The sequence below is a fragment of the Eptatretus burgeri genome, chromosome 10 (assembly GCF_056783735.1).
Source record: "Eptatretus burgeri isolate ZD-2024b chromosome 10, Ebu_testis_v1, whole genome shotgun sequence".
NCBI classification, from domain to species: domain Eukaryota; kingdom Metazoa; phylum Chordata; class Myxini; order Myxiniformes; family Myxinidae; genus Eptatretus; species Eptatretus burgeri.
Window position 1 is genome coordinate 89491093 of NC_140970.1, and position 27899 is coordinate 89518991.

At 47.6% G+C, this 27899-nt stretch overlaps 1 protein-coding gene across 2 annotated transcripts in view; it reads left to right on the top strand.

Moving 5' to 3' along the window:
• Positions 1–58: 58 nt before the first annotated feature.
• Positions 59–27899, top strand: part of SKI (SKI proto-oncogene) — an 86744-nt gene continuing 58903 nt past the window's right edge. Inside the window, exons 1-2 of one of the 2 annotated variants that reach the window (XM_085899299.1) lie at positions 60–600; positions 766–1988. In XM_085899299.1, the coding sequence (XP_085755425.1) occupies positions 777–1988 (1212 nt within the window). In that variant the 5' untranslated portion in view covers positions 60–600; positions 766–776. Of the gene's footprint in view, positions 1989–27899 lie in introns of both variants that reach the window. The other variant, XM_085899298.1, reaches the window with a different exon arrangement.

Here is a 27899-nt window from a genome sequence, read left to right on the forward strand (position 1 = left end):
CCCAGCTCCCCCACTGCCTCCTCCTCCCCTCGCCTCCTCCTCTTCCCTCCCGCCCCTCCCTCTCCTGCCACATTCCTGCCTCGCGTTCAATGCCAGAGGTTGCTTCTCAGCAACAACCTCACGCGCTTTTTCTCTTCCCTCACACTCACTGCTATCTCAGCATCAGGTTCCTCTTCTTCTTCGTCTTCGTGTTTCACACTTCGGTGTTTGTCCACCTATCGAAGACCGAATGTCGCGTCCTCGGAGTTGAACGATAACCTCCTGTAGGTTATTATTAATCTTTTTTTTTTTTTTTGTGAAGAGATTTCTCGTCTCTCTGTCTCTCGCTCTCCTCCCTCCCTCCGTCTCGTCGTCTGCTCGCCTTCCGTCTCTTTCCCTCCTCCCCTTTCCCTCCGCCTTCTTCTACACCGCCGATGCCGGCGCCGGCGCCAGGCGGGACGAACGCACAACTTCGGTGCCTCCGAGAGGGAACCGTGAAGAAAAGCGAGGCGGAGTGTGCTGGTGGGAGTGAGCGCCGGACGGCAGACGGACAGAGGAGAGAGAGAGAGAGGGGAGTGTGATCAGCGAGTGTTGGTGAAAGCCGCCAAAGACTATTATTGAGTGAGTTTGTCCTCCCGTCGAGTCATCCATCGTCCTCCGTGTCGCTCCATCCTCCTGTCTTCGTCGCCGCTGTTTGTCCATCTCGCTGCGTCTCATTTACCGCATCGCTCGCTGTCCTTCCTAACCCCCTTACCCCCCTCCCTCCCCCTCCTCCCCGTCCTCTAGCGCCGCTCGCTATGGATAGTGTGGCTCATGCTGGTTTGAAGCGAACGCTCCGCCAGTTTTCCCTGAGCAGCGTTAGCTCCCTGGGAGGTCCTGCAGCCTTCTCGGCTCGCTGGACGCAGCAGCTTCTGGCTTCCAAGGCGGCAGGGCTGGGTACTGGTGCTGCTGGAACTGCTGGTATTGCTGCCGGTGGTAGTGCGATTTTCCCTACCGGAGGTTCTGGAGGTTCTTCGGTCGGAGCGTTTCCAGGCGGTGGTTCCAGCGCTTGCTCAGCTGGAGCCTCTGCCTTGTGCGCGGACCTGGAGCTCGGAGGAATCTTCCCAGGAGGAGGTGACTGTAGGAGCGGTTTGGTGACCCCGGGAGGACCTCTCCCAGGACCTCTCTTGGTTCCTCCGGACAGTTCCACCGAGTGTTGTGGCACCTTGCTCGAAGGGGAGTTCATCGCCTGTTTCCTGGTCGGAGGTGAGAAGCGCCTTTGCTTGCCGCAGGTGCTGAACACGGTCCTTCGGGACTTTTCTCTGCAGCAGATCAATGCCGTTTGCGATGAGCTGCACATTTACTGCTCTCGCTGTGCTCCTGGTCAGCTGGAAGTCCTCAAGGTCACAGGTGTCCTACCTTTCGCTGCCCCTTCCTGCGGTCTCATCACCAAAACCGATGCCGAAAGACTTGTGAACGCGCTGCTGTACGGCTGGGCGAGTCCGGCCGGAGGACACTTGGGCCAGCAGCAACACCACGCCGGTCGAAGTGCTCTCCGTGGCAAAGGCATTATCGTGTCTTCTTCGTCCACCTCTCCCAACTCCACGGCAGTTTCCCCAAGACCGTCCTCGCCCACTTCAGGCCTCTCCAGCGTCGACAAAAGCGTGAAGGTCTACCACGAGTGCTTTGGCCGCTGCAAGGGCTACATGGTTCCCGAGTTGTACACTCACTCGAGGGCGGCTTGCGTGCAATGTCGTGAATGCCGCTTGCTCTTCCCTCCCCAACGCTTCGTCTGCCATTCACACCGCGGAGGCGAGAAACGGACCTGCCATTGGGGCTTTGACTCTTCTCGCTGGCGCTGCTACCTTCTCCTGAGTGAGGAATACACGAACCGAGCGGAACGGGACACCTTGACCTCCCGCCTCACCGCACTCAAGGAGAAGTTTGAGCCCCAGACGGGCATGGTGCCTCCAGGTCACGGAGCCAACGGAGCTGGAGTCTGGAATAAAAGACCACCAGGAGGGGCAAAGGTGAGGACACGAGTCGGGCATGAAAGTTGAGCCAAACCAGTGGATGACAAAGAGGAATATGATGGATGGAATTGATATTTGATGTTACTTTGGACTTGCAGATTGACGGTGGATGAGAGATGTGGATGTGCCTGGAATGAAATTCGAAATGCGTGGAAAGGGAAGTTCATTTGGAATTTCAAGTTGGGCGAAAGATCTCGACTTGATTAAAATGGAATGAAGTGATTTTTAACTTTTTTTTTTTTTTTTAAAAAGCTTTAATCGTTCAGATTGCTGTGGATCCGTGGACACGGCAGGAGAGTGCCGTGGCTTGGACCTACCTCGAAACCTGAGTTTGGTTGACTCTTTTGATGGTCCGAGGATGTTTGTTCCACCCGTTGCCTCTGTTGCTGTGTGCAACCGACGGTGGCAACCACGGGAGCATCTGGAGATTATCAAGGGAGAGGGGGACGAAAATAAACGAGAAAGTAATGATAAAATTTACTGCCTGTTTCCACATCTATCTGGAAATATCTTTGTTGATCTTCATTTGGTAGTTCCTTTGTGCTTACATCCTCGCATCATTTTAGCCTGTGCTTGCATGGTTGGTCACTCTCGCTCATGACACACACACACACACACACACACACACACACACACACACACACACACACACACACACACACACACACACACACACACACACACACACACACACACACACACACACACACACACACACACCATGGACTTGCTCCGAAATGCCAGTGTCCTTTGAGACAAACGGCCACATTGTTATCGATCTTTTTTTTGTCCACTTGCTAGTTGGTATCCCCTAGAATGGTTGAGGACAAAGTGAGTGCTCAACCTTATGCTTTGTACCTTCTGTCCTTCTACCCTCGAATGCCCTCCTTCCGCCCTTCTTGTGAAGGATCATTATCGGTGTCGACCACGTCTCTGTTTCCTTTTTCTTCCTACCCCTTGTCTGCTTATAGCTTCCTGCCTCTGCATATCGTTGTAACGGCAAGTCGGTCATGGTACTGAACAATGACCGAGGGGTTGTATCTCGGTTCATTTCCACGGCGGCGTAGATAACCACAGTGATGAAGCTTACCCATACCTGCATGTTGTCGATTACGCACGCGGTCAGTACGCCTTGGCTGACTGGAAGAGAATGCTACGTGGTTCTGAGTCAGCTGATGTGGATGTGGAGGTTTAGGATTTGTGTGTCACGTAATTCTATGGGGGCCTGTGTCTGTAGTGCCATAGTGTGTTAGACCTTGGATGGTAAGACCTTGGAAAAAAGAAAAAGAAAAGTATGTTAATACAGTGTATATATAATTTTTTGTTTTTTTTTACAGCGATCTAAGGCTTGTGGAGGAGCTTATGCACCCATCATATGCAGGACAAGGACATTAGTAGATGTCACTGTACTTCTACGTATAGTCGTGTATCATCAGTAGATGATGGACAAACCCATTTGGCTTTTGGGATTTGAACCTGGGTTCACCAAAATCATGAGCCTGGGGTTCAGATGGAAACACTCATAGTCGTTAAATCCCGATTTTTAACCGTTGGAGACCTTTGATGTTGCATCTTATGAGCACTAAACCCATGAAAATACTTAATTGCTTCTTTTTTGAAAGGTTTTTTTTTTTTCTCTCTCATTGAAATTTCACCATCGTGTCAAACACGTGTCTGTGTTTCTTGTCTGCCTTCCACAAAAATGGAACCGGAACTTTTGGAGAGGAAGGAAGAGCCAGACAGACAGAGACCGAATTGTGGACACAAAACAGACGTCAACTATTTCCAAAACCAATGAAGAAAGAGGAACCTGCGGCAGTGTGAGGGCTGGCTCCATTGATGGATGGATGACTAGTGAATGCAGGCTTTCACGACCAAGGCGTCTTTTAATAAATTGGACCTCTTCAAGTCGGGATTGTGCCAGGACTGAGTCAGGGAGGGAGGCATCCTGTCGTGCAGACAAAATTCTCTCTTGGGGGCAGCAGGTGGGGCCCAATGTAGGGTGATATGTGGTCGCAACCTCTTTGGAGAGGAAAGGGGACGTCTTTGTTTATTGGTTTTCCCAGTTCCTGTCCCAAGCTCTTAGTCTCACAGTACCCAAGTCCCTCCGCCGCCAATCCACTCACGCTATCCCAGCCCCCAGCCACCAGCCCATGTTTCACAGATTCACACACATATTGCGTGAGGTCCATTCAGGGGGTATGCAGAGAGGTTACGCCACCGAGTTGCCGTTCGTACTGCTCTCCTGCAGACTGGCGTGCGAATGGCCGACATTGCGGTTTGCACCCACAAACCCAGCGCTTTTCCGGCTTGCCAACCTTCCACTCTCATAGCAGTGCTCACAAACCTCATTATTAGTAAGCCACCGAGTGCCTCAGATACGGCCACATGGTTAGACACCTTGGACCTTTTTCAAATTTTATTTAAAGTCCTTTGTTGCTAGGTGCATTTGCCTATGTCCTTCGTTCACTATGCCTGTGTTTTTATGGCCACCCACCCCTCCTCCACCTGGCTTCCATAATTCTAATATTTTCAAGTTATGTATTAAATTTGTGTCTTTGTGTGTACTTGTGTCTTTGTCCTTGTCTCTCTTATCGTCTCTGTCTCTGTCTCTGTCTCTCTCTCCCTCTCTATAGCTTTAGCCTTCACCCCTTCCCTCTCCCCCCTCTCCCTTCCTGTCTAGCCATAGTGGTTCCGCAAACCACATAGCCATAGCCAGACGCTCTATTCCTCCCCTCCTCTCCCTGCTTCCTGCCTGGCACCTTCCTCACATCCATGCTCTCCTTCTCTACCACCAAACCAGAAAAGAAAGCAGTCTAACTGTGCCTTCAACCTTTGTACCATTGGTCGAGCTTATCTGCATTATGGTCTTGGTGTTTATTCCTTGTAACATCGTGACCCAAGCTACCAATCACACCGACTGAGTTCATTTTTCCATCATGTCCTAATGTCTCCGATGTCCTTGTCCTTGTTAGACGCGTACAATGTCGTTATCAGTCAAAAGCGAGAATGAAGAAGGAAGACCAGATGATAAAGGAAGAGGGGCCGGGATAGAGGGGTGTAGAGATTTAACGATGGTACACAGCTCTGGGAGGACGAGTCTAAATCGAATGAGACATGCAGGAATAATGTTGTCCGACCTTTTAAGGCTGCTCTGTCCAACCAGATGCGTTTTCCGCGCAAGCCTCAGAGGCTTAACGGTTAATTATTTATAAATATAAAAAAGACATGACCACGTATATATTCGAATAGTCACTCATCATTTATATGATCATTAGTCCATTTTTCAAAAATCATTATTCCAGCCGTAACGATTGAGATTGGTCCCCGAGGTCAACATGGTATCACCGTGTTTCTCTACGTAGCTAATATACTATGGGATGAGGTGATCTAATATACTATGGGATGAGGTGATCCACATATGACGTGGGAGGGGAGGGAGCCTCTGGAATTTGTAATGACGGACAACTTGCAAAACGCGGCCACCTCTCGACTTGTGGCCACGACACCCACTCTCCATTGATTAAAACGCACAAGCTCCGGCATGATTATGACAACAGTGGTTTTTGTTGTACACTTTTCTCGATATTAAATGATTTGGTCTCATTGAGCCACTTCAGGCAAAGCATGTGTTTATTCTCTCGCTTTCACCTTACCACCCCACTCCCACCCCCAACCCTCTATTACGTTTAATTTTATGAACTTTCTCTGGGATCAGCAGCTGTGCCACTGATTAGCAAATGGCCTAAACTCGCTTTCTCATTCCATCAGTAATGTCGGGGTCAGTTAATGGTTAACCACACGCTGTCTGTGTCTCTGTCTGTATCAACCGTCTACCGCCCGACTTTCCCTTCTGACCTCCAGGAAAACCATCATGCCGGGAATTATGCTGCAAGTTCTGTGAAACACACGGCGAACAAGGGAAGGAGATTCCAACTGTCATTAAAATGAAGAAGTGGTGTCAGTTTGGGTGAGGGCTTGTGGGGAGCGTTTGTGCCAGTGTCATCTCGGTATTTTGGTTTGGCTTTGGGCTACTCATAGGGTGGGGTTCGGATTTGGTTTTGGGAAAGGATTAGGGTTTTGTGAAAAAAAAAAAAGGGGCCAATTCAGAGAGGTGCATAATATGTGTAAATGCAGGGGAAGGGGTGTAGGAGTCAAACGTTAGCATGATAATGGCCTCGAAAGACCTGGCAGCCAAGACTCTCCCTCTCCCTCGCTCTTTCTCTCCACTGTTTTGCCAAGAGGGCCGTTTGCCTCATTTGTAAATGTTAAAGAACATTTAGAACTTGAATTTCAGGGAGTATGCATCAAATGGCAATGCTCAGAAACAGTTTTAAGTATAGTTAATACCATGACAATCCTGTTTCTTTCTTCCTGAGATGACCGACGCCTGGACCGGTTGCGATGTTTTGAGACTAGACTGAGGCCAGGTTGCCGCTGGTATATAGGGGCCCTGTGTGGCTGGAGAAGGGTGAATGTGGGTGGCGTCTCCCAACTGGAGCAAAACTGAGTTGGTTCCATTAGAATTTCATCAAATTGCGTTGCCGTTTCATGCCAAGACGGAGATGAAGCGAAATGAGCTTAACGAAGGTATCTGTGCGAGTTAAGGGATGCGTGCACGGGGAGAGAAATTGGAATGGTGGTCCGTGTGTTGCACGAGGGAGCTCGAGGGAAGAAGCCGTGGCATGGAAAAGGGTGTGTCGGTGGGGGAGAGGTGGAAAGAGGGGAAAAAAGGGTGAGCAGAGAGGAGAGGTGGGGGAGGGAGGAGGAGAGGAAGAGGGAGAGAGAGGGAGAGCGGTTGGAGCTGACGCCGTGCCAGACACAGGGTCTGTGAATGCGTCAGGCTGTCGGAATGTAGCATGTGCAGCCAGATTTCTATGTCTGTCTCTCTGTCTCTGTCTTTCTTTCTGTCTTTCCTTTTCCTTTCCAGCAGTTTTTTGTTCTTCGCTGTATTCTCCTTGTATGTATATGCTTTTGTTCTTCATTCCGATCACACACGTACAAGCTTTTGTCTGTTTACCCCCCTTCTTCCTTTTGCTGTACCCCACACTCAAGTTTCCTGTAACCCCTACAGCTGTGTATGGAGTTCATACAAGAGAATAATGTCAAGGGATAAAGACTAGCTCTCAAACTGTGTGTGTGCGGTTTCTCCTCGCCGCCTTTCCCTCCCTCTCCTCCTCACATTTTTGTATATACATAACACCAATGTGTTTATGTGGGGAGACATGTATCTTGTGCCCCTTTCGCAAAGCAAAGCGCACCGTGCTGAGCCGTGCTGAATCCTGCTCCAACGCTGGACAAGATTCTAAAATTTGATGAGGGTGAGATAAAAGGACTGAAGCAAGGGAGGGATAAAACATAAAATGACAGAAACCTTCTTTTGCCGTGCACAGCACAGCAGGATTCACCACGGCTCGGCACGGTTCACTATGCCGTGCCAAGAAGCCATTGTGGTTAATGCTTTGGAGTACAGTCCGAGAGTTTAATTCTCCAGACCTTCTTTCAGTTGATATCCTGATGATGAAATAGCATCCATTGAGTGATCCAATCACTTTGACATCTTCCTTTTTAAAAATTACTTTTCACACATTCTTTATACTCTTATCTGCCCACATTCTCTCTCTCTCTCTCTCTCTCTCTCTCTCTCTCTCTCTCTCTCTCTCTCTCTCTCTCTCTCTCTCTCTCTCTCTCTCTCTCTCTCTCTCTCTCTCTCTCTCTCTCTCTCTCTCTCTCTCTCTTTCTCTCTTTCTCTCTTTCTCTCTTTCTCTCTTTCTCTCTTTCTCTCTTTCTCTCTTTCTCTCTTTCTCTCTTTCTCTCTTTCTCTCTTTCTCTCTTTCTCTCTTTCTCTCTTTCTCTCTTTCTCTCTTTCTCTCTTTCTCTCTTTCTCTCTTTCTCTCTTTCTCTCTTTCTCTCTTTCTCTCTTTCTCTCTTTCGTATCATTTTTTTTCATAAGCCGGTGCACTGGGTCATTCGGATACACACGGATCTGTCTAGAAATGCATATCTGTCTGGATCGCTGAGTCATCATTGAGCGAGCAGTGGGAGAGTCTGAGTACATTTAAAAATGAAAGAAATCCATCAAATCATCATTTTTCACTTTCATGAGGAAGTCTGAACAAATAATGGAGCACCCCACGCATTCTTTACATCCTTGGTACAATGGGAGTTATAAAATGGACGTCTTGTGCGGTAGGGTACGTTGGTGGCTTGTTGGTGAGCACACTTTGGACTGGCATAGTTGAGGTTGTGGGTTCAAATCCAGGTGAAGGGAGTTCGCTGTTATGAATTTGGATTCTATGATTCAGGAAGTCGAGTTGGTTTCATGAGAACTGCCACAGCACTATTAGATCCTTGGTTAAAAAAAACCCAAAAATAACCAAGCTGGCTCATTAACGACCTTCAGGGTAGGGACTATCTGGCTGCCCCCACCTTGTCTGGTTGACTCCTCATTGGGGCTGACTCTTATTGATGAATGGGCCTTACCCTTCTCCTGGGCTTACAAGTTACATTGAAAAATTAAATAAAGCAATGGCCTTCTGAGTACTAACCAGATGGTTAAAGACCAGAAATGAGGACGATTGAGGTGAAGATGGCCTAGGATAATTTGTCGATGGGCATGTGATGTCTTCGTCTTTCTAGTGAGGCTTAAATGTTGTAGATTTGTAATTTGCTTCGGGTGCCGGTGATAACTCGCCTACTCTTTGTGAAAGAGGCCGTGGGATCTTTAATGGCTACCAAAGCCCTCAGTGCTGGCGGATGGGTCCTCCAGCTTAACGTCCTTCCATTGTACTGTGCTCGTCGCCTTGCATGTGAAACACCAGTCACAGTTTATCGCCGGGTTGAGATTTTAACCCAGGCTAACAATCTCAAAGGTGAGTGCACATATCTTTAGGCTATCCTGCCAACGCTACATTCAGAAATGACTGACCTGTCGTTAATGACTGTTGGGCTGCCAGGACAGCGTCGAGGTATGTGCACTCGCAATTGATCAAATATCCAGTCGTACAACGGAGCAAAATAAATTGGTCATCGTTCATGGAATAGGCTGTTGTTAAATTAGAGTTAGGCGGTTGTTAAGTGGGTATTTAGTGGTGCAGAATGGGACAGGTGACTAAACGATCAAGTGCCGAATTTCTCAACAGGAACCACGCATTGGATTATTCAAGGTAATCAGATTTGATAGTTGTGTACGCAAGCCACTTCTCCTTTTGCTGCAAACACAAGTCGTCAGTCCTCAGTGGCACACAAATGATTGAGATTGCACTTTTGAGGAAGAAAAAGATGCAACATGAAGTCAGAGTTTCATGAGTCACACTGGGGAAGAGTAAAAGTTATTGAGGGGAAAGAAGTAGTGTTGTTTTAACTCTGCAAGTGTTGCTTTGGTGAGTACTTTGGTTGGAACTCTCCAGCTTTCCAGGTTTTTGTGACCGGCTTCGTTTTATCGATACCTGGAGCGTCTTGGCAGGTTGAGGTCATTGTCTTGTCTTCCTACGCTTCCTGGACTGCAACGGATTCTTCCCAGACAGCAACGCCGGTTATCCGTCACACCCATGTGGTCCTTGTTTGGTTATTGAGAGCAGATATGGACTTCATTGGTCGGAGAGCTGTGTATTCCTTGGTTACCGCAATCTTTGTCTCTTGATCACATTGTTGCGAATCTTTCGTCATGATGAAATGGGCACATGCTCAAATACTCTCGAGGTATTTGTTCTTCATTTTTCAAGAAATGGGGTGGGGCAAAAATTCTTTAGTAGAGAGCATCAAAGCATGAGCACCTGTTCGTAGGAGTAGCTTGAACAGTAGTTATCAGATAATTATACTACAATATAATATATGTATATACATGTATAATTGTATATTTTCCATATATATTGTGTTTGAAGTGGTAATGAGGTGAAATGACAAGAAGATGAGTTAAATGAAATGTAAAAACTCTCGAGGTATTTGTTCTTCATTTTTCAAGAAATGGGATGGGGAAAAAATTATTTAGTAGAGAGCAAGCCTGAATCATCAAAGACGAGCACCTGTTAGTTGGAGTGGCTTGAACAGTTGTTATCAGGTAATTATACTGCAATATAATATGATATGTGTATATATATATATATATATATATATATATATATATATATATATATATATATATATATATATATATACACACATATATATTGTGTTTGAAGTGGTAATGAGGTGAAATGACAAGAAGATGAGTTAAATGAAATGTAAAAACTACACTAGCATTAATAATTAAATCGAATGTCTGCCATTTCATCGCTGTATAATGTAACAAGTGTGAGTTCATAATCTCACATCTTACATTCATTTATCTGGCAGATTCCTAAGGTCGGTGGAACATACGTATTTGTACCTCCGTTAGCCCGAGATGATGTAGAAAATGTACAGGTTTATTGCAGGTACGTGTGTTCGGTGCTTTCAACGTAAGTTCTGCAGGAGTGGCCAATTGCTTAAATATGGTGTCATGACACTCACCTCTGAGCTACTCGTTTTGGTTTATAATTTTCCAAACACAAGTCCCTTGTGTGTTCATTTCTTTCATCTCAAGATATCAGACTTTATCAAGCTGCCCTGGAGAATGCTTTGACATTCATATTGAGAGATGCAAATTAAGTTTACCGTGTGATCTTGGAACATTACAAAGCTGAACCGGCAGTACACTTTGCAAGTGGTCTATAAAATGAGAAAGGCTTTTGGAAAATGGAAGGAGTGTGTGTGTGTGTGTGTGTGTGTGTGTGTGTGTGTGTGTGTGTGTGTGTGTGTGTGTGTGTGTGTGTGTGTGTGTGTGTGTGTCTGTGTGGTGTGCCCATTGTTGTGTTGTGCCGGTGAAGAGCAACATATATTCTGACTAGAAGGGCACTCAGTAGAGTGCATACCTCTGCCACGTAATGCCTGTTCCACGAGAACATATCGGGCCCAATACATTTCTGAAATATCATGCTACACAGTACTATATCGTTTTTAGCCCTATCTCTCAATGGTGAAGAATCACTTTAATAAATAAACAATTATGGTATCCAGATCCAGATCCGATCTTCACCAAAATGGAATCGGTTCGTCCTTTTCACACACTCAACCTGTTCATCAAATTCCATCTGGATCCGTGCACAACTTTTTGAGATATCCTGCACACAAACAAACAAACAAACAGGCATACAGGGGTGAAAACATAACCTCCTTTCACCCTCAGCGGTGGAGGTCATGATATGATAACTATGGGGGTACTTGTAAACGTTAATTGTTAGTTTGTCATTTGATGCGATACAGTCTGAGAGTGAAGAGATTCCAGTGTGAGAGGAAATTGCGTAATTTCTTAAAATGACCCTTGATAAATATATAAATAAAATAAATAAATAAATAAAATAATAATAAGAAATATATATTTTTTACTGCTCTAAATCTGTGTTGAGTTCAGTATTATCTCTGCTTAACCTATCAACTCACCGAAGTTTACAAAGTATTTTTTTTTTTTGCTCGGAAGCAAATGACATTTTCACCACGATTCCACAGCCTCCCTTACAATTGCCACCTATAAACTTGAAAGGCTATTATAGGACCACCTAATTATTATGTAAAATGGTGCAATTTTAAATCCCCTCTTTTTTTCATATCTGCTTAATACATGTCTCGTTCCTTCCCTCCAGTCTCCTACTTCTTCCAAAACTTATTTCACTTCTTTCCTCACTCTTTCCAAATTCCCCTACCTTCCTTTCTCTCTCCTATCGTCCTCCCTTCTCTTCTTCAAAAGTTCCCGAACGCAACACTTAAATTGCATGTAAACCCGTTATGCCCTTCGGAATAACTGTAATAATTGAGTGCGACAGGATGGTGTGGAGATCGTGCATTTACCATCAAGCTGTCTGGTGTGAGTGCGATTCTCAGCACGACTATAAACCATCAGATTGGGGTTTTGCAGGTGGGGCGTGTGCCATCAATGAGTCTGGGCTCGATTCTTGGCCCGCAATAAACCGTCAGATTGACGTTAAACTGGGAATCCCAGTTGCTGGCATTTATTGGTGGACATTAAAGATCCTACGGGATCTTTAGACGAAGAGTGGGCGAGTTATCACCGGCACGCTCACCAAATTCAAAACTCCTGCTTCAAGTTTGCACATCCAGGTGTGCGCAAATCCTCGGTGAATGCCTATAAAGGGCAATGATTATTACAATTTTTGAACGTGGAACAAATTTCCATCAATGAGCTCGATTGTTCCATTGATATGGCCCGACTTTATTTTACTCGATCAGCAGAATGCAGTCCAGTATATTTATACCTCTGGTTGTTAGTATATCTGAGCACAGAATCTGTACCTTAACCTGACACAAACAGTTCCTTTAAGTGATGTTCAGGCACTGGAGTGCCTTCCGTTAACATCTGTCAGTGGTTGTTTTCGATGTTGACTCTTCTCGTACATAGACGCCGTATTGTAGCATGACGGACCAATAGGACGCGTTGTAGTCTTATTTAGCACCCGCTCATGGACCCATCTGGTTATTTTGCTGTGCCAGAGACGTTGATCACCACAGAGTCTCAGGAATATCCTAATAAAGACAAAGTGATCAAGTGAGACAGCTTTGAAGGATTTTGTGTCCAACGATGGAGACTCAAACATTGCCCTCAAACGTGTACACCAGCAATTGGAGAGAATGTTTTCGGAGCGTGAAGACAGAAGAAAAGCGATGCGATCCGAAGTGGTGTGACCGTGTGGACGGGTGATGTCTAATGTGACAATATGTCTAATAAATTTGTCTAATAATGTCTAATAAATTTGTCTAATCTAATCTAATGTCTAATAAATTTGTCTAATGTGACAAATTTAATACGGATCACTTCAAAGTGGAACAAAAGTCAAATCTCACCTGGAAATTAATAAATGCGATAAATTTATCAAACCCTTTCTGGAATTTTTTGAAATCGAAACAGTGAATCCTGTGGAGACAGCCTCGTCTTACGTTTTGAAGAGCGGGCACGTGAGCTTCACAAGATAATACAGGTAACTGAAAGTTTTTCTTTCAACTTGATGGTATGTGATGCATATGTGACATAATGTACCGTCAAGTTGAGTTAATTTTGAATATCATATTGTGAGACTCACGTGCCCATAGAATCAGAAAGTGTGACCAAGGAAGTCAGAACGTGAGGCAGCCCTGAGCCCAACACGTTTTATTCATACTTGCAAACAGAATGTGGATTTCTAACTGGATTCTGGTTCGTGTGACATTGAAAGAATAGGCCATTCTGAGGTGCGGTGTCTTAGCATGTAAGACAAAGATATATAGCGGTCTGAAACTGGAAATCGGACCGTGACAGGACCAGTGGCCACAGGCTGAGAGTAAAGATCCAATAAGAGAGTGAGTACGATAGTAATGTAAAGGTCTTACACTCAAGAGAGTAGTTGATGCATGGAATGGTCTCCCTGAAAAGGTAGTGACAACAGACACAGTAGATAAGTTTAAATTTGTGTTTGATAGCTACCTAGAATCATTGGGGATGGAGGTGTACATGGATTTGTCAGGAATGGTGGGTAGTTGAGATGTGGCTAGGTGATTGTATACACATGTCGTGATTCTTTAGTTTCTGAGAGGGTCTCATCAAAAGGTGAATGTGCTGTCTGGTTTATTCATTCCTCATCCTTCAACTGTTCGCTCCCCCATCCACCAAAAAACCCAAGAACAAAACAATTTTTTTTAAAAAACCTCTTTTATAATCCTTACTGTAATTCACGGACCAGCGTGGTTTTGTTTGTTTGTCGCGCTACTCTTCCTACAGTTCTGGGTCAATTGCATCCAGACTAGCTCCATAGGGTCAGCATGACGCCAATTGGTGTATAGTTAAAAAAAAAAAATTGTTTTTTGCTTCATGCACGTAACCCTGGTTTTTTATTTTATTTTTTATTTTGGGAGTGATTGAGGCAGCTGCCAGTTGCCTATACACCACCCAAATAGAGGTATGTGTCACAAGAACATGTTGCATGCTTGGAACAAGATCGCCTGTCGGGCGGGTACTCTGCTGGTTTTAAATAATGCGTATACGTGTATAAAACGTCCTGGTGAAGTCTGTGCCTGCCCCACTGTTCTCATCCCCACTCCTCCATCCCTCCCCACACCCCCTGTGAATTTAAGTTGATAAACTGTTCGATTGAATAATATGGTGTCGATGTAGCATGGGCTTGATCGGCCAAATGGCCTCCTCTTGTGTCCAAGTTCCTTGTGTATCCATGTGAGAATATCTGATGCTGTACGAGAACATCTACTTTACGAAAAGTCGATTCCGTGGCACCTTCGTTTTCTGTTTTGCATTCAAGCTGTTTCACTGACATTCCTTTCTATCTTGGTGTTTCGGGAAGGCCTGCTTGAGAAGAAGCCCTCAAACAGTTTGATACTCACTGTGGGAGGGGCTTGTGCATTATCCAATGAGTGGAGCTTTGTTTCATCATTTAGTGAAGCCTTCTAAGCAATTGCAGAGATTTTTGGGCATGAACATTGATGACAGCTTGCAGGCTCAGGGTCCTACAGAGGTTCTCAAGGGTGCGTGGGAAGGAGGTTGTGGTTGGGGTGGGAGTAGGGGTGGTTGGTTACAAATTTACAACGAACTTTACACCCAGAGATTACAAATTACCTTCATGATACCTTTCATTAGTGCATATTGCAAAGCCTAGTTTGTGTAGAGCGCAAATTGTGGATAAAGTACTTAAACACCCTTTCTCGACATCAATCTCGCTGTACTAATGTACCAACGATACCATGTGATATTAACTGACTGCTTCACCATTCACACTGGCTTATAATACATGCCTGCTCATCCACAAATTATACTACCAGCTCGTCATCAGGTTTTGCCTTTACACCCACCCTTCATTGGTGAGGATATTTTTAACAACCCAGATACACTTGCTTCTCCTCTGTCTGTGCTCTTTAGCCTGTCCATCTCATTTGGCCACCTCCCATCTGCCTGTAAGTCAGTCAGCAAGCATCACTTGCATCCACAAGAAGGGTACAAAAACTGACTGTAAACTACATACTAGTTGGTAAGTTTTCTTCCAATTAATAGAAAAATCTGGGAATCCATAATTGCTGCTGATGTCAAGTCTTTCCTCTCTGATCATCAGTTCATGGATTCTCGCCTGGTCGTTCTGCTGCTCTCTCAACGATGATTGGAGGTAACTAAGACTCCAAACACCAAGTTAGGATATTCCTCAGGCATTTGACACAGTCTGGCACCCTGCTCCGCCTGCCAAGCTAGCTGCACGTGGCATATAAGGCCACCTTTATACCGAGCTTTTTGACTTCCTCCATTTGTGCAGTCATTGCTATCAGTGGATCCCTCTCTCTCTCCCATTGGAGGCTGGAGTGCCTAAGGCAGCGTCTTGGACCCATTGTTGCTCCACGTCGACATAAATTACCTCTCTGATGCCCTGGAAAACCCGCTCTTCCTCTTTTTGCAGATAATTCCACTTTATATTGGACTTGCCCTCGTCTCATTGACAGGCCAGCAACAACTGTGTCATTCTGATGATCTGGAATTGATTAGAAGCTAGTCTAATGCATGGAACAAGTCTTTCAATTTTGACTTTCAATCAAAGCGTCTCATCTTGTTACTCCGGAAGAATCGTCAAACAAACCCACCTATCTGTTTCCATGGTAAGCCACTGGAAGAGGTTCCGTTCCTTGAATCCAAGTCTTTTCTTGGGAAATCAGAGACATTCACAGCCTACAAGGCCTATACCATAGCTCAATGGAGTACTGCTCTCCGTTATGGGCTGGCACCTCAGCATCACATCATATCTGTCTCACCTGGATTCTGTGGAATCTAAAACGCTCAACATTACTGGCATCGCCAGATATGTGGTCTGTTGTTGGCACATCACAAATAGGTCAGTGGTCTCTGTTTTACAATGCCTGTCTGGTTTGCTGTCTCTATTCCCTTTGCCTTTTGACCCGCACGGCACCTCCAGAACATCGCGTGGGCTTGATGAGCCAAATGGCCTCCACCGCTCAGATGCCTACACTTCTTTTTTTTCCAGTAAGCCCTCATTAAATTCCTCAAGTCCAAGCTTACTGTACATCTCAACTCTTTTGCTCCTCTTTTTGTCTCATTTGTGGAACCACCTTCCTGAAGTTGTTGAAACCCACTCTTCCCTCCAGGGTTTCATGCAGGTGGTGTACTACAACCTCATGGCACTGCCCATCCCTGAGTGCAAGCTTTTTGATCACCATTAACCCCACCTAGCCGAACTCAAGCCTCTTACGTGCGGGTCACTATGTTTCCCTCCCTCATCTCCTTCTCTTCTTTTTCTCTTTCTTCATTACCTTGATTATTTTGTCCAACTGTGTTACCCCATTGTCAGTTCATTGCCTTTTTACCCTCTTGTCACCTCGCTCTTCCTTGAGTCTCAAAGGTATGTCGAAAAAAAAAAATTGTGTTAACAAAGTCGTGATGTGGCCAATGACCCAATGTGCATGATGGCCAAAGGGTCTCTATGTGCAATTGCTCATTTACAGGCCATACCATTTGCAAATGGAATGAGCAGGTGGTGTTGTGCTTAAAGCCTGAAACTTTTTGTCATCATTCTACCACTACCTGACTGAAATTGTTGCTGAGAAACAATGGAATAGGAGGTGCTGAGTGGTTTGGTGTCGGCCGAAAGAGACTGCATGTCATGCATTAACCTCTTTTTCTCTAATACCTGATTGTCATGCCATATTGAGGTTGCTGCTTTGCTCCATTTTACCGAGGATTTGAATCCGTGACATTGTGATAACGGAGGCAGGTTTGTATTGGAGTTGGAAACTAAGGACCTTCCGATCTACGGTCGAATTGTAACTAACCACTGCTACCACGGCAACAGCCACCTTGACCCACATCTGGCATCTATCTGTCACCCTCCCTCTTGTGCCCAATCTCCCGCTGTCCCTCTGCTCTCTTTCTCTTCACCCTCCCTACTTTCCTCGGTCTCCCCACCGCTATCCTTTCTGCTCTCTCTCTCTCAGCCCCAGTGGCCTGGAAAGGAAAGGAATTTCAAAAGAAGCTGCTTGCTTTGAGAAAGCTCTCTTTTTGTCCTTCCACCTCTGCATTTCTCCATTTTTTTTGTCTCTTTCTGCTTGTCCATTTACTTCTTCTTGTTGGACTTGTGCTTTTGATTGTTGAGAGTCTTGCGAGGATTAAAGGATATCCTACAGCTGGATGTTGAGCTTTCACCTGGCAAGATCAAATAATCCTTTATCATAAGGGTTTGTCTTTAGTTGTACGTTTTTCACCGTCCCTTTTCAGCTGTTGGTGTGCAGAACTGGCAATCCTGGTCCACGGAGTTCTCTTTTTCTCTCCTCTCACTCTCTTTACAATTGTCCAAAGGGTTGATTTAACACGGGTCAGCAGGGTCACAGGGGAAGGGATGCTCGGGGAAAGGGGGTGGGTGTAGGGAGAGGGGGTGTGCTTGGAGGAGATTGGGAAAGCTATTGGACAGAATATGATGAGAGAGAGAGAGAGAGAGAGAGAGAGAGAGAGAGAGAGAGAGAGAGAGAGAGAGACACACAGAGAGAGAGAGAGAGAGAGAGAGAGAGAGAGAGAGAGAGAGAGAGAGAGAGAGAGAGAGAGAGATATATATATATATATATATATATATATATATATATATATATATATATATATATATATATATCTGGAAAGAAGACTGAGGGAAGGTGGCGCCTGTTTAAACAGGGAAGAACTGCAGAGACGTTACACTGGATGCACGAGCAGGAAATCCCCTTTCTGCTTTTCCTTTTCCCCTCTCTTAGTATTTTTGCATTCTGCCCGTGTTTGTCTATCTACATCATTCTCTTTCTTCGTCTTGCTAGGTCTTGCTCCCCATGCAGTATGCTGTTGTTTCATGTTTAATTCTTTAGTTTGAAATAAGGGTGTGTGGGAGATGAGGGTTGGCTTTCGGAGAAGGTTGCAGATGGTTTGTGTTTGTTTGTCTGTTCTACTAATAAGTATCGGATGGTGTAACAAAAAAATGGCCGTTTTTTTCTCTCGAAGGGTGGAAGTGACACTACCCCATGCGGTAGTGTATTGGCTTTCGAGCCCATTGTACGTCGGCAAACATGCATTGCATCACAATCCACAACGATGGAAGTATCGTTACTGTCGTTGTGCGTCCCAATTTCATTGAACTTGCAAATCTCCATTTGAAAAAGGCCTCAATTTCATGAAATCTTTGATTGCCGATTCAAAAAAGGGTCCACCACCGTCTTGCTGAAAAAGTACACGTTTGAGTCGGACGAAGTTGGGTAAAAATGGAGACAAAGAAATTGCTGATGGACAGCCACAAATGGGCTCAAAATACCAGACAGCAGGACAGGCGAATCGTCAGTCAGCTGGAAAGACAGACCGATTGATGGTGGGGTGCGTGGATGAGGGAGTGGAGTTTTTACTTTGAGTGCTGTTCTGCCTGGCTCTACTTTCTTTCACATCCGCTCATTGTACCAGCGAGGGGTGAGGAGAGCTTGAAAACGAACTGAGATTGAAGTCGTTGGGCCTTGGAACTGTAAAATAAATAACTATAGGGTGGGGTTATGAATTGTAGCTGCTTAGAGGAGGGGGTGGGCACAGGAGTAGCTTTGTGAGGAGAGGCAGCTGTTGGAACCAGAGTCTGGTGGGAACATTGGAAGCTGTGGGAGCCGAGGAGATCTTCCTGTCTGTCTTTTTTTTATTTTTATTTTTTGTTAACTCTCATTCACCATCCATCCAGGATCTCTCACCGCCCCTCCCCCCCCCCAAACCACCCACTCTTCCCCATCTCCCATATTTTGTTTGTTCTCCTTATTCTGCTCATCGTATAGCTTTTCTTTCTTCACTACCTCCATTTTATGGTACACCATTTTAAAATTTACAATTCATCAATATCACCCGGGATATCACTTCATCAATTACATACTCGTCCTCTTTCCAAACCTCTCTTTCCCAACCTCCCCCTATTTCCCTTCTTCTACCTCCCTATTCCACTCCTTCCCTCAGCACTGTTCCTCTCCATCTCCCTGCCTCTCGTTAATGTAATTAATGAGTTTCCGGCCAGGCTGTTGTCATGGTGACACTTGGCAGGAGAACAGTGAAAAAAAGGAGAGGCATAGAGTGAGAGTAAAAAGAGAACCGGGGGGGGGGGGGGGAGTGTAGGTTGTGGAAGTTTGGGGTTTGGGGAGGGGGGGACAAAAGTGATGGACGTTTCTTTCTGTCTTGCTCTCTGGCTTTCACTCCTTTCCTCTTGAGTCTCCATATCCACAGCTTTGCTGTTCTCCTTTACCTGTCTCTCCCAAGAGTTCAGTCACAAACCTGTAGTGAGGTGGATGGTCTCAAGAGACCCAAATTTGGATTCTTCATTTGTGAGTTTTGAGACGGAGTCTTTACGTCCATGTCCACCATTTCTGAACGGTTAATTGGCACCGGGTGGTAGAATAGCTGTAGAAGTTCCATTTACATTCACTTTGAACGGCCACGAGGTCTTTGAGCGGCAAGATTTTCCTGCTCAGATGCTTAGGGCCAGGTTGGAGGCTTACGGAGCCATGGACCGTGATTCATAGACAGCATCATCATGCAAGACAGCCACTGGGTGGTCCACATCGCGTCATATGTAGTTTTCGTAATCCTTCATGCTTACATTAAACCACATCAAGGGAATGCAAAGAAGGAAAGCCGTGAGCATCCCAACCCGTAGTACGTGAATATCGGGTGCTTTTATTTGCAGGCTGGATGGGTGTATGTGAAAATAGATGACGTCACATATAAAAACATTTGTTGGGTTATTTTTGAACGACAGGGCATCATTGAAAGCAAATTGGACTCTCACAAACCTCCTGCTGTGCTCTACCTACTTGGTGGCATTGGCCCTTGAGGTATGGTGTAAACGAGCCTTTTGATGAGTTTGGGGAGCTGGGGAGGCAGACGAGCTAAATAAAGTATAAAAATGAGAATATGGAATGATGTGTCATCAGAGGAACAGGCTGGTATGGTGAGATTTGGTTGATTGAATGAATATATGCCTTTGGGTCGATTCAGGAGCAGCCGGGCAGTGCTATTTTAACTGTGAAACGCCGCTCTTTGTACTCACTCCATAGATGCCATGGGCAGTTCTGTGTCAGATTGGCAAGGGGTTTGAGCAGGCCTGGAGAAGAGGTCAAAAGGAGTTGGTTTGTCTGGCTGCCTATGCGGTTGTATGGCTCTTTATGTGACCAGTTGAGGGTCTACTTTTTTCTGTGTGGGATATTTTAATTTGCCTGGCAATGGCTGATGATTGTGATTATGTGAATGTGTAAGTGAGGAGGTAGACTGATGTTTTTTAAGGACAGTTGAATGTGTAAGGATGAGTCACTGCCTTCTAATTTTACAGATGAACTGACATAAAGCCAGAAAATCTATGCTGGACACAGTGCTGGGAGAAAGAAAACCTGCTGGTCATTGTGTTATGCCAACAAGATAATGTATCTGCAGAAATATTTTGGGCGTTGGGGTGGGGATTGATGGATGAAAACATATCCTGGTGAATGAAGTTGTTTGAATTTACAATACAATACAATCGCAGGGGTACCCCGTGTTGCCCAGCGCTATTCTAATCGTGTTGGCATTTTGAAGAAATCAAATTTTTTTTCCTATTTTTGGGGGAAGGGGGGGTCTAAAACACTTCCCTATATCCACCAAGGAATGGGGTTGGGATCATTTAATCATTTTATATTCCCTTTCACACAGATACAAAGGCTTCAGCACCATAGAGAAATAATTATAAAATTAAATCCAATTTTTATTTTTATTATTATTTTTTGTTGCCAAAACACTTCCCAGCACTCACTGATGAACCTCTGAAAGTTTGATGAAGATCTTTTTGGCCATCTCTGAGAAAAATAATAACACAGACATCTCTCTTATCATGAAGATATTTTGTATATATGTATATATGTATATATGTATATATATATATATATGTATATGTATATATATATATGTATATATATATATATATATATATATATATATATATATATATATATATATGTATGTATGTATGTATGTATGTATATGTATATATGTGTATATATATGTATATATATGTATATATATGTATATATATGTATATATATGTATATATATATGTATATATATGTATATATATATTGTTGCGGTCTTCGCGCCCGCCGGCGTGCGACGGCCACGTAACTCGAATCGCGGCACGTCGCCCACCGGACGGACAATCCAGTCGTGACCCTCTCGGACTAACGCCGGGAACCAGTCACGGGTGGACCTTTCGGTCTCACCGCGATCGAGCCAATCAGCCCCCGCGTGGGATAGGGTTGCTCGCCAAATTCGAACTACCTAAGTACCCACGCGGAGGGTAGACCGGGCGATCGCACCTCGCCGCAGGTCGACTTCGGACACGGGCCACTTAAGCGACCCGTTCCGTACTATCAGAATAACCGAGCGGTGTTATCGTCGACCTCGACGGTTCGATTAATTATCGGGCGTACTCAGCCCACTACCAACCCTTTACGTGAAGCAAGATGGGGATTCAATGGGGGAAAAGACGAAGCGAAGCGGGAGACAGTTCAACAATAAAGCACATTTATTCGCGACGAACGGAAAGCACACAAATACAATTCCACCAAATGCACACAAAAAAAGAAAACACAATTCCATTTACACAAAAAGCAAACATAAAAGTGAAAACACAGTGCAGAGCTAATACCGACTACCGAGCACACGGCAACACTTACACAATTCTACTTCACAGACGGCGCCGACAACACATACCCAAAACCAAGGAAAAGAAATACCCTCAAGAATGAGGTAGGCCTGGGGCCGAGACCAGGTCGGGCCTACCCGTCTGGTGATGAGACGCGGAGCGGCGATGGCCCCGCAACCCGCGGGCCTCGTGGACAGTGCCTGGCAGGGGGTGGGAACGGGGCCCCCTTGGTCGCACTATCTCAGCGCGGGGGGAAACAGGAGGGGGTTGCTGATGCTCGGGGTATAGAGGATCTTTATTATGTGCGCGACGAGCGTCTCCACCTCGGCCAGGTCGCGCTGCCGGCCTCCCAGGGGTGCAGCTCCCTGCACGACGCGAGCACCCCCTCGTTCGCCCTCGCCGCCTCTCCACAGCTCGTCCCCTCCGTTCCGACTTCAACGCACACGACGAGCAGCTCCACCGCCCGCGAAGTCTTGACTCTCTGTTCCGACTCCTTCGCCTCGTTCCGACTTTTACTACTCTCCGACCCCTCGTTCTCTCCGACTCTTGACTCTCTCCCTTTGACCTTTCACCTCGCTCCCCATTGGCCCGAGAAAAAGTGGGCGTGAAGGCTTTTTGATCCACAAATTTGCATATATCGATCGCCCTGGGGGCGGGGCCAATTCGCCCCTCGCTCACCGATTGGACGGCAAAAAGTGGGCGTGTGTCGTTTTTGATCCGTTTTTGAAGCAGAAAATCCGTGATTTTGTACACGCTGTTCGACGCGCGTTCTGCATGAGTCCAACACCGGTACCCACAGCGGGGCAAGAACGGTGGTGATGCTACGGTGGCGAGGTGTGACGGGAAGGTCGTGGCGGTTGTGGTGAAGCGGTGGTTGTGGTTGTAATTGTGATGGTAATCCTGGCGGTTGGTCCAAAATAAAGATAGTAAAAGAAAAACGGCTATCCTGAAGAGTCGCAGCTCGCATAAATGACATGTATTCCCACTAGACAACGGGTTTGGGCCTAACTACACATGCACTTGCCGAGATACCTCACCTAAGGGACCTGAATGGTGGTTTGCGAATCTGGTAACCACAACACTACCCCCTTCCCTTTTTACAGACTCGTCCCGAGTCGTCAAATTTTCGTGTGCCATCATGTGTAGTTTTCCCCTAGTACATTTTACCTACGGATCCCTGAGTGCGACATTCATGGTATTCGTGTCCCCAAAATAAATAACCTGAGGGCTGCGTAACTACCTAAACAAACTCACTCATACGGACGACTTAAATAAAATTGCCGGCGCTAAGACAAACATGCCGGGGGCGCACTCATATGTACAGTACATCTTAACCTTAACTTACAAATTTTACACTAAACCATGGCCCAGGATCATTGAACTATGCAAAAAGAAAGCAGTTAGCAGGGAGCCAGGCTGCCCGCATGCAGTCTCTGGCTCAAACAATGCAGGTGACAGGGAACGTGGCTGGCTGCTCACACGCAGTCCAAGGCCTTCCCTTTTGAACTGAACGCAGTGAACCACAACGGTGCATGGGCCGCACAACGCAGTCTCCGTGCCAGCTCAAGTGGCACACGCAATGAGCACAACGAATGGATGCATGAACACAAACACGGTGCACGGGCCGCCACTGCAGGCCCGTGTTGTAGCTGCCAACAGGGCAGTTCTTGCAGCTTGCAAACTGTTGCTTTCAGATCCTGGCGCACATGGAAACGAACAGGGGGGGCAAAGCAAAAATTGAACGGGGGCTGGTGAACAGGGGCAGTGGGCATGGCATGGCAAAGGCAACAGGCAAACACAGCCCGCAGAAGAAGGCCGCTGCAGGCAAACACAGCCGGCAGATGAACTGGCCGGCACAGGCCTTGAAGAAAAACAGCCAGCAGATGAACTGGCCGGCACAGGCCTTGAAGCAAACACGGCCAGCCGATGGCACAGGCCTTGCAGCAAAACAACAGCTGCCGATGAAGTTGGCCGGCCTCCGCCTTGAAGCAAAACACGGCCAGCCGATGAAGTTGGCCAGCTCTTGCCGTTCAGTGGAGGTTGGTGGAGGGAGTGCGGTGGTGCTGGCCACTTGGAGGGCGGGCTCGGACCTACCTACCTGTCTCCCTCCCAACCTATCGCCTTTGCCTGTCACTGTACATACCCACTCCCTTAATTTGTCAAACCCCAATTTAGCCCCAACTTAATTTTTTTTTTGTTGTTGTTTTTATTTTTACTCCCCCACTATAAATCGTCCCCTAACCCCCTTTATCGTCCTTGTTCGGCTAACCTATCCTGTCACCTAGCCTACTCCCAACCCCTACGTTCCCTTCCCGGAGGGGAATAAGGGAGAGCTAACGTCCTGTGTCGAGGCCCAACGAAGCCTCAGAATGGCCTCCCCAGAGTTCGGCGATCTTAACACCAAGTGGGTCCAGCGGCCCACAACGACAGCGAGGGGATGGATGGTGCGGAGGGGTACATCTCCTAATCTACCCTAACCATTTAACTGTTAAACTACCCCGGGGCTTTCAACAAGCGCCTCTCGCTTAAAGTATTGGTTCTAACAACCCAGATTCCCGTCGCCTGTGTTGGTGTCCTTACAATTTCGGGCCTCGCCCCCCAATTTTCTCTCCGTGCCCTCACACGGTCTCCTGGCTGGGACACGTGGCTCCCTCCGGCAGGCACGACCCTCTGCCGAATCTCCCGCTATGGCACCCCCGGGCACTACACTGCCTCCGAGCCTACCAGCTCCCTAACACCGGGGAGTGCCCCCCATGGCACCTCCCCTGAACCGCACACGTGGCAGGCCGGCCTCACGGGCCCCTTTCCGAGGGTCACCCGTGCCCACAACACTGCCCACGCGGCTAATGGCGCCCCGGGCCCCCGCACCAAGCAGGCGCACCCGTGCCCACTACTCTATCCCGGCCCCCCATGGGCCCATGGCCTACCGCGGCCGACTAGCCTGGTGCCCGGGGTACCCACTCAGCGATACTCACCTTTCGCAGCCACGCTCCCAAGCCCGTCAACAGGGCTCCTGCACCCCTCCAAATGGGTTTCGAGCCTACACTCCCACCAACAACAAAACAACCTCCATTTTTCAATTTGACTAACCCCACTAACTCACTCTACACTGACCCCGGGGTCCCTTGGGCGGGAGTCACTCCTCCCCCCAATCACTCATCGCACCATGCATTCCCCATTCACTCCACACACACAGACCCGCTGGCCTCACTCACTCACCAAGCACATGCTTCCACTTCACTCACCAACTCTTCAACACACACACCGCTGAACTCTGCCATCCTCCTAACTACCTCCCCTAACTAACTCGTGCTCCCACGTCGTCCCTTAAACTACAGCACGTTCCATTTAACCTACGTAGCTAAGCTACGTCCCCTCTACACATTCACAAGTCTGTCCATGTCTCCAAATAAATCATTTTATTTCCCAACCTAAATCTGGCTACAATCCCTCTAACTAATCCATTCCACGGACTCCATGAGGACTTACCCCTGCCCCATGAAGTCGGTCTAACTAAGCTAACCCTTCCCCCTAACTAGTTTTCATCCTGTGCCCAGGTAAGGGGGTCTTTCACCCCTTGCCCAGGAATCCTGTACACCCGAAAGTGAGGCTTGCTTTTTTTTTTTTCCATGCGCAGCACCTGCGCGGCAACTCAGAGCTCGCGCACTTTGCACCTGTCCGTGACGTCATGCAGCTGCACGTGTTCCTCGTCCCTCCTTGGACGGGACCATCCGGCAGAGATACCCCTCCTGCCGGATTCCAACCCCACGTGCAGCCATGGCGTCACCGTGCGCATAAAAAAAACAAGCCCCACGTCTCGAGGGGTTTCCCACGCGAACACATGTGCTTTGCCCGTTGGAGCTTAACACACACGATCGCGTGGAGAACCCGTCCGGTCCAAATCCATTTACCTGCCTAAACTTTGTCCGTCCGCGGGATCGGCAAATCCACCGCGTGCGTTTCCGGACCGGGACTTCACTCGCAAGCGAGCACGTGGTGGTCTCGTGCGTTGCACAGCACGAACCGCGTGCTCACTGCTGGGCGAACCCGGCACGGTCCTCGAAACAACTACAGCCGCTACTCGGCTTTCTTTCTTCTGTCGCCTTCGTCGTCTCCATTCAACCCACGCACACCTGCGTGTCACGACGCACACAGTCCACACCATTAAACTCACACCGGGAGACGCGGCTGCGTGCTCCCGCATGCCAACCGACATCTCCCTCTCATACCGCTCTCTCACACACACGGTCTCCCTTGCACAACCCATACCACTCACACGTGGTGCTCCATTCACTCGTGCCTCACTCACACACGCGGGGGCACTCAACCGCGGTTCCTCATCCACACACCGTGCCTCACTCATACACGCGGGGGCACTTAACCGCGGTGCCTCATCCACACACGCGGGGGCACTCACCCGCGGTTCCTCACTCATACTCCGTGCCTCATCCACACACGGCGTGCTGGGAAGCACGTACTCCGGCACCATCGCCACCACACCACTTACACGTGGTGCCTCACTCATACTGGCCGTTTCACTCACACACACGGCCTCACTCACACACGGTGCGCTGGGAAGCACACACTCCGGCACCATCGCCACCACACCACTCACACACGGGGTCGCTTCCACACACGGGGACGCACTCACGCCTTGCACCACACACACAGGGACAACCATACTGGGGATTCGTGTCCCCACAAGGGTCTCCGGGGCCTCCATACCCCCCAAGCTCTCCGTGCACCCGTCCACCGCACTCGTCCCCTCAACCTCGCAAAACACGACCGAACTCACCTGGTCGTGACTCACCTCAAGGGGGCATACTCCCTCCCCTCGTTCCTGGAGGAGGCCATCCAGGTGCTCGCACCGGGTCCCTACACGCTCCGCGAGCTCACCCCCATTGTCCTCCACTACCTCCGTGTGTGCGTGCGCGTCACTTACCCCGTCTTCATCGTGCAGTCTTCCCTCTATCGTTCCCATCTCCCGTGTCTCTGCCAACTCTTCACCCTTTACCTCCCTTGTCTCAACTATTATTTCTGTTGTCGTCACCTCGTGTCTCGTCTCACACGTTTTGGTCTCCCCATTTAATTTTTCCCTTTCGGTCATCGTCACGACCCTCGCCCAACACGTTCCACGAATTATTTTTTCACCCGCCTCCACCGCGGGCCTGTCAGCCGTTGCACCCCCACCCAGCTCGTTTGCTCCCACACGTGGAGTCGCCATTCCCAGCTCCCTGGTCACGGCCTTCATGCCCGCCTGCAGGCATCGGCCCATGTTCTGCGTCTCACCCCGCAGCTCTTTCATTTCTTCTTTCATGTTTGCTTCCATTCCGTTTATTTGCTGTGTATTCGCATCCATCGTCGTTTTCACTTCATTTGTATTTGTATCCATCTTTTCGTTCATGCCTTTCATTTCGTTTTTCATTTCATTTGTGTTTGCATCCATTTTTTCGATCATTTTCGCATTCATCTTTTCGTTCATGCCTTTCATTTCGTTTTTCATTTCATTTGTGTTTGCATCCATTTTTTCGATCATTTTCGCATTCATCTTTTCGTTCATTGCCGCCAGCATGGCGCATAGCTGGGCCATGTTGGATGCACTCAGCTGAGCAGTTTCGGCAAGGGTTGGGGAAGGGTTTTGGTGGAGAGGGGGGGGGGAGGTGTCATACACTGCGGCCGCTGCCGCACCCATTTCAGGTTCTGGGTTTAGTTGGGCGAGTCCGTGTTCCTGCACAATCAACATTTCCTGCTCGGGGATTCCATCCTGGGCCATGGATCCTACATTATTACACATATACATTTCTTATACCCCCGGCTCCCGCTCGCCTTGAGACGCCATCTTGCTTCTCGTGAAGGGTTAATTTGCTCGCTCGTAATTTGGAGGGAATCGGGGGTCGCTTCTCTCACCCCTGGACCGATTCCCGTGAATTTCGCTGGAGACAGGAGAGCCCGTTTTCCTGTTCTCCGATACCAGTGCCGCGAGGAGGGCGATGAATTTGTATCCCACTCCTGACACCAGTGTTGCGGTCTTCGCGCCCGCCGGCGTGCGACGGCCACGTAACTCGAATCGCGGCACGTCGCCCACCGGACGGACAATCCAGTCGTGACCCTCTCGGACTAACGCCGGGAACCAGTCATGGGTGGACCTTTCGGTCTCACCGCGATCGAGCCAATCAGCCCCCGCGTG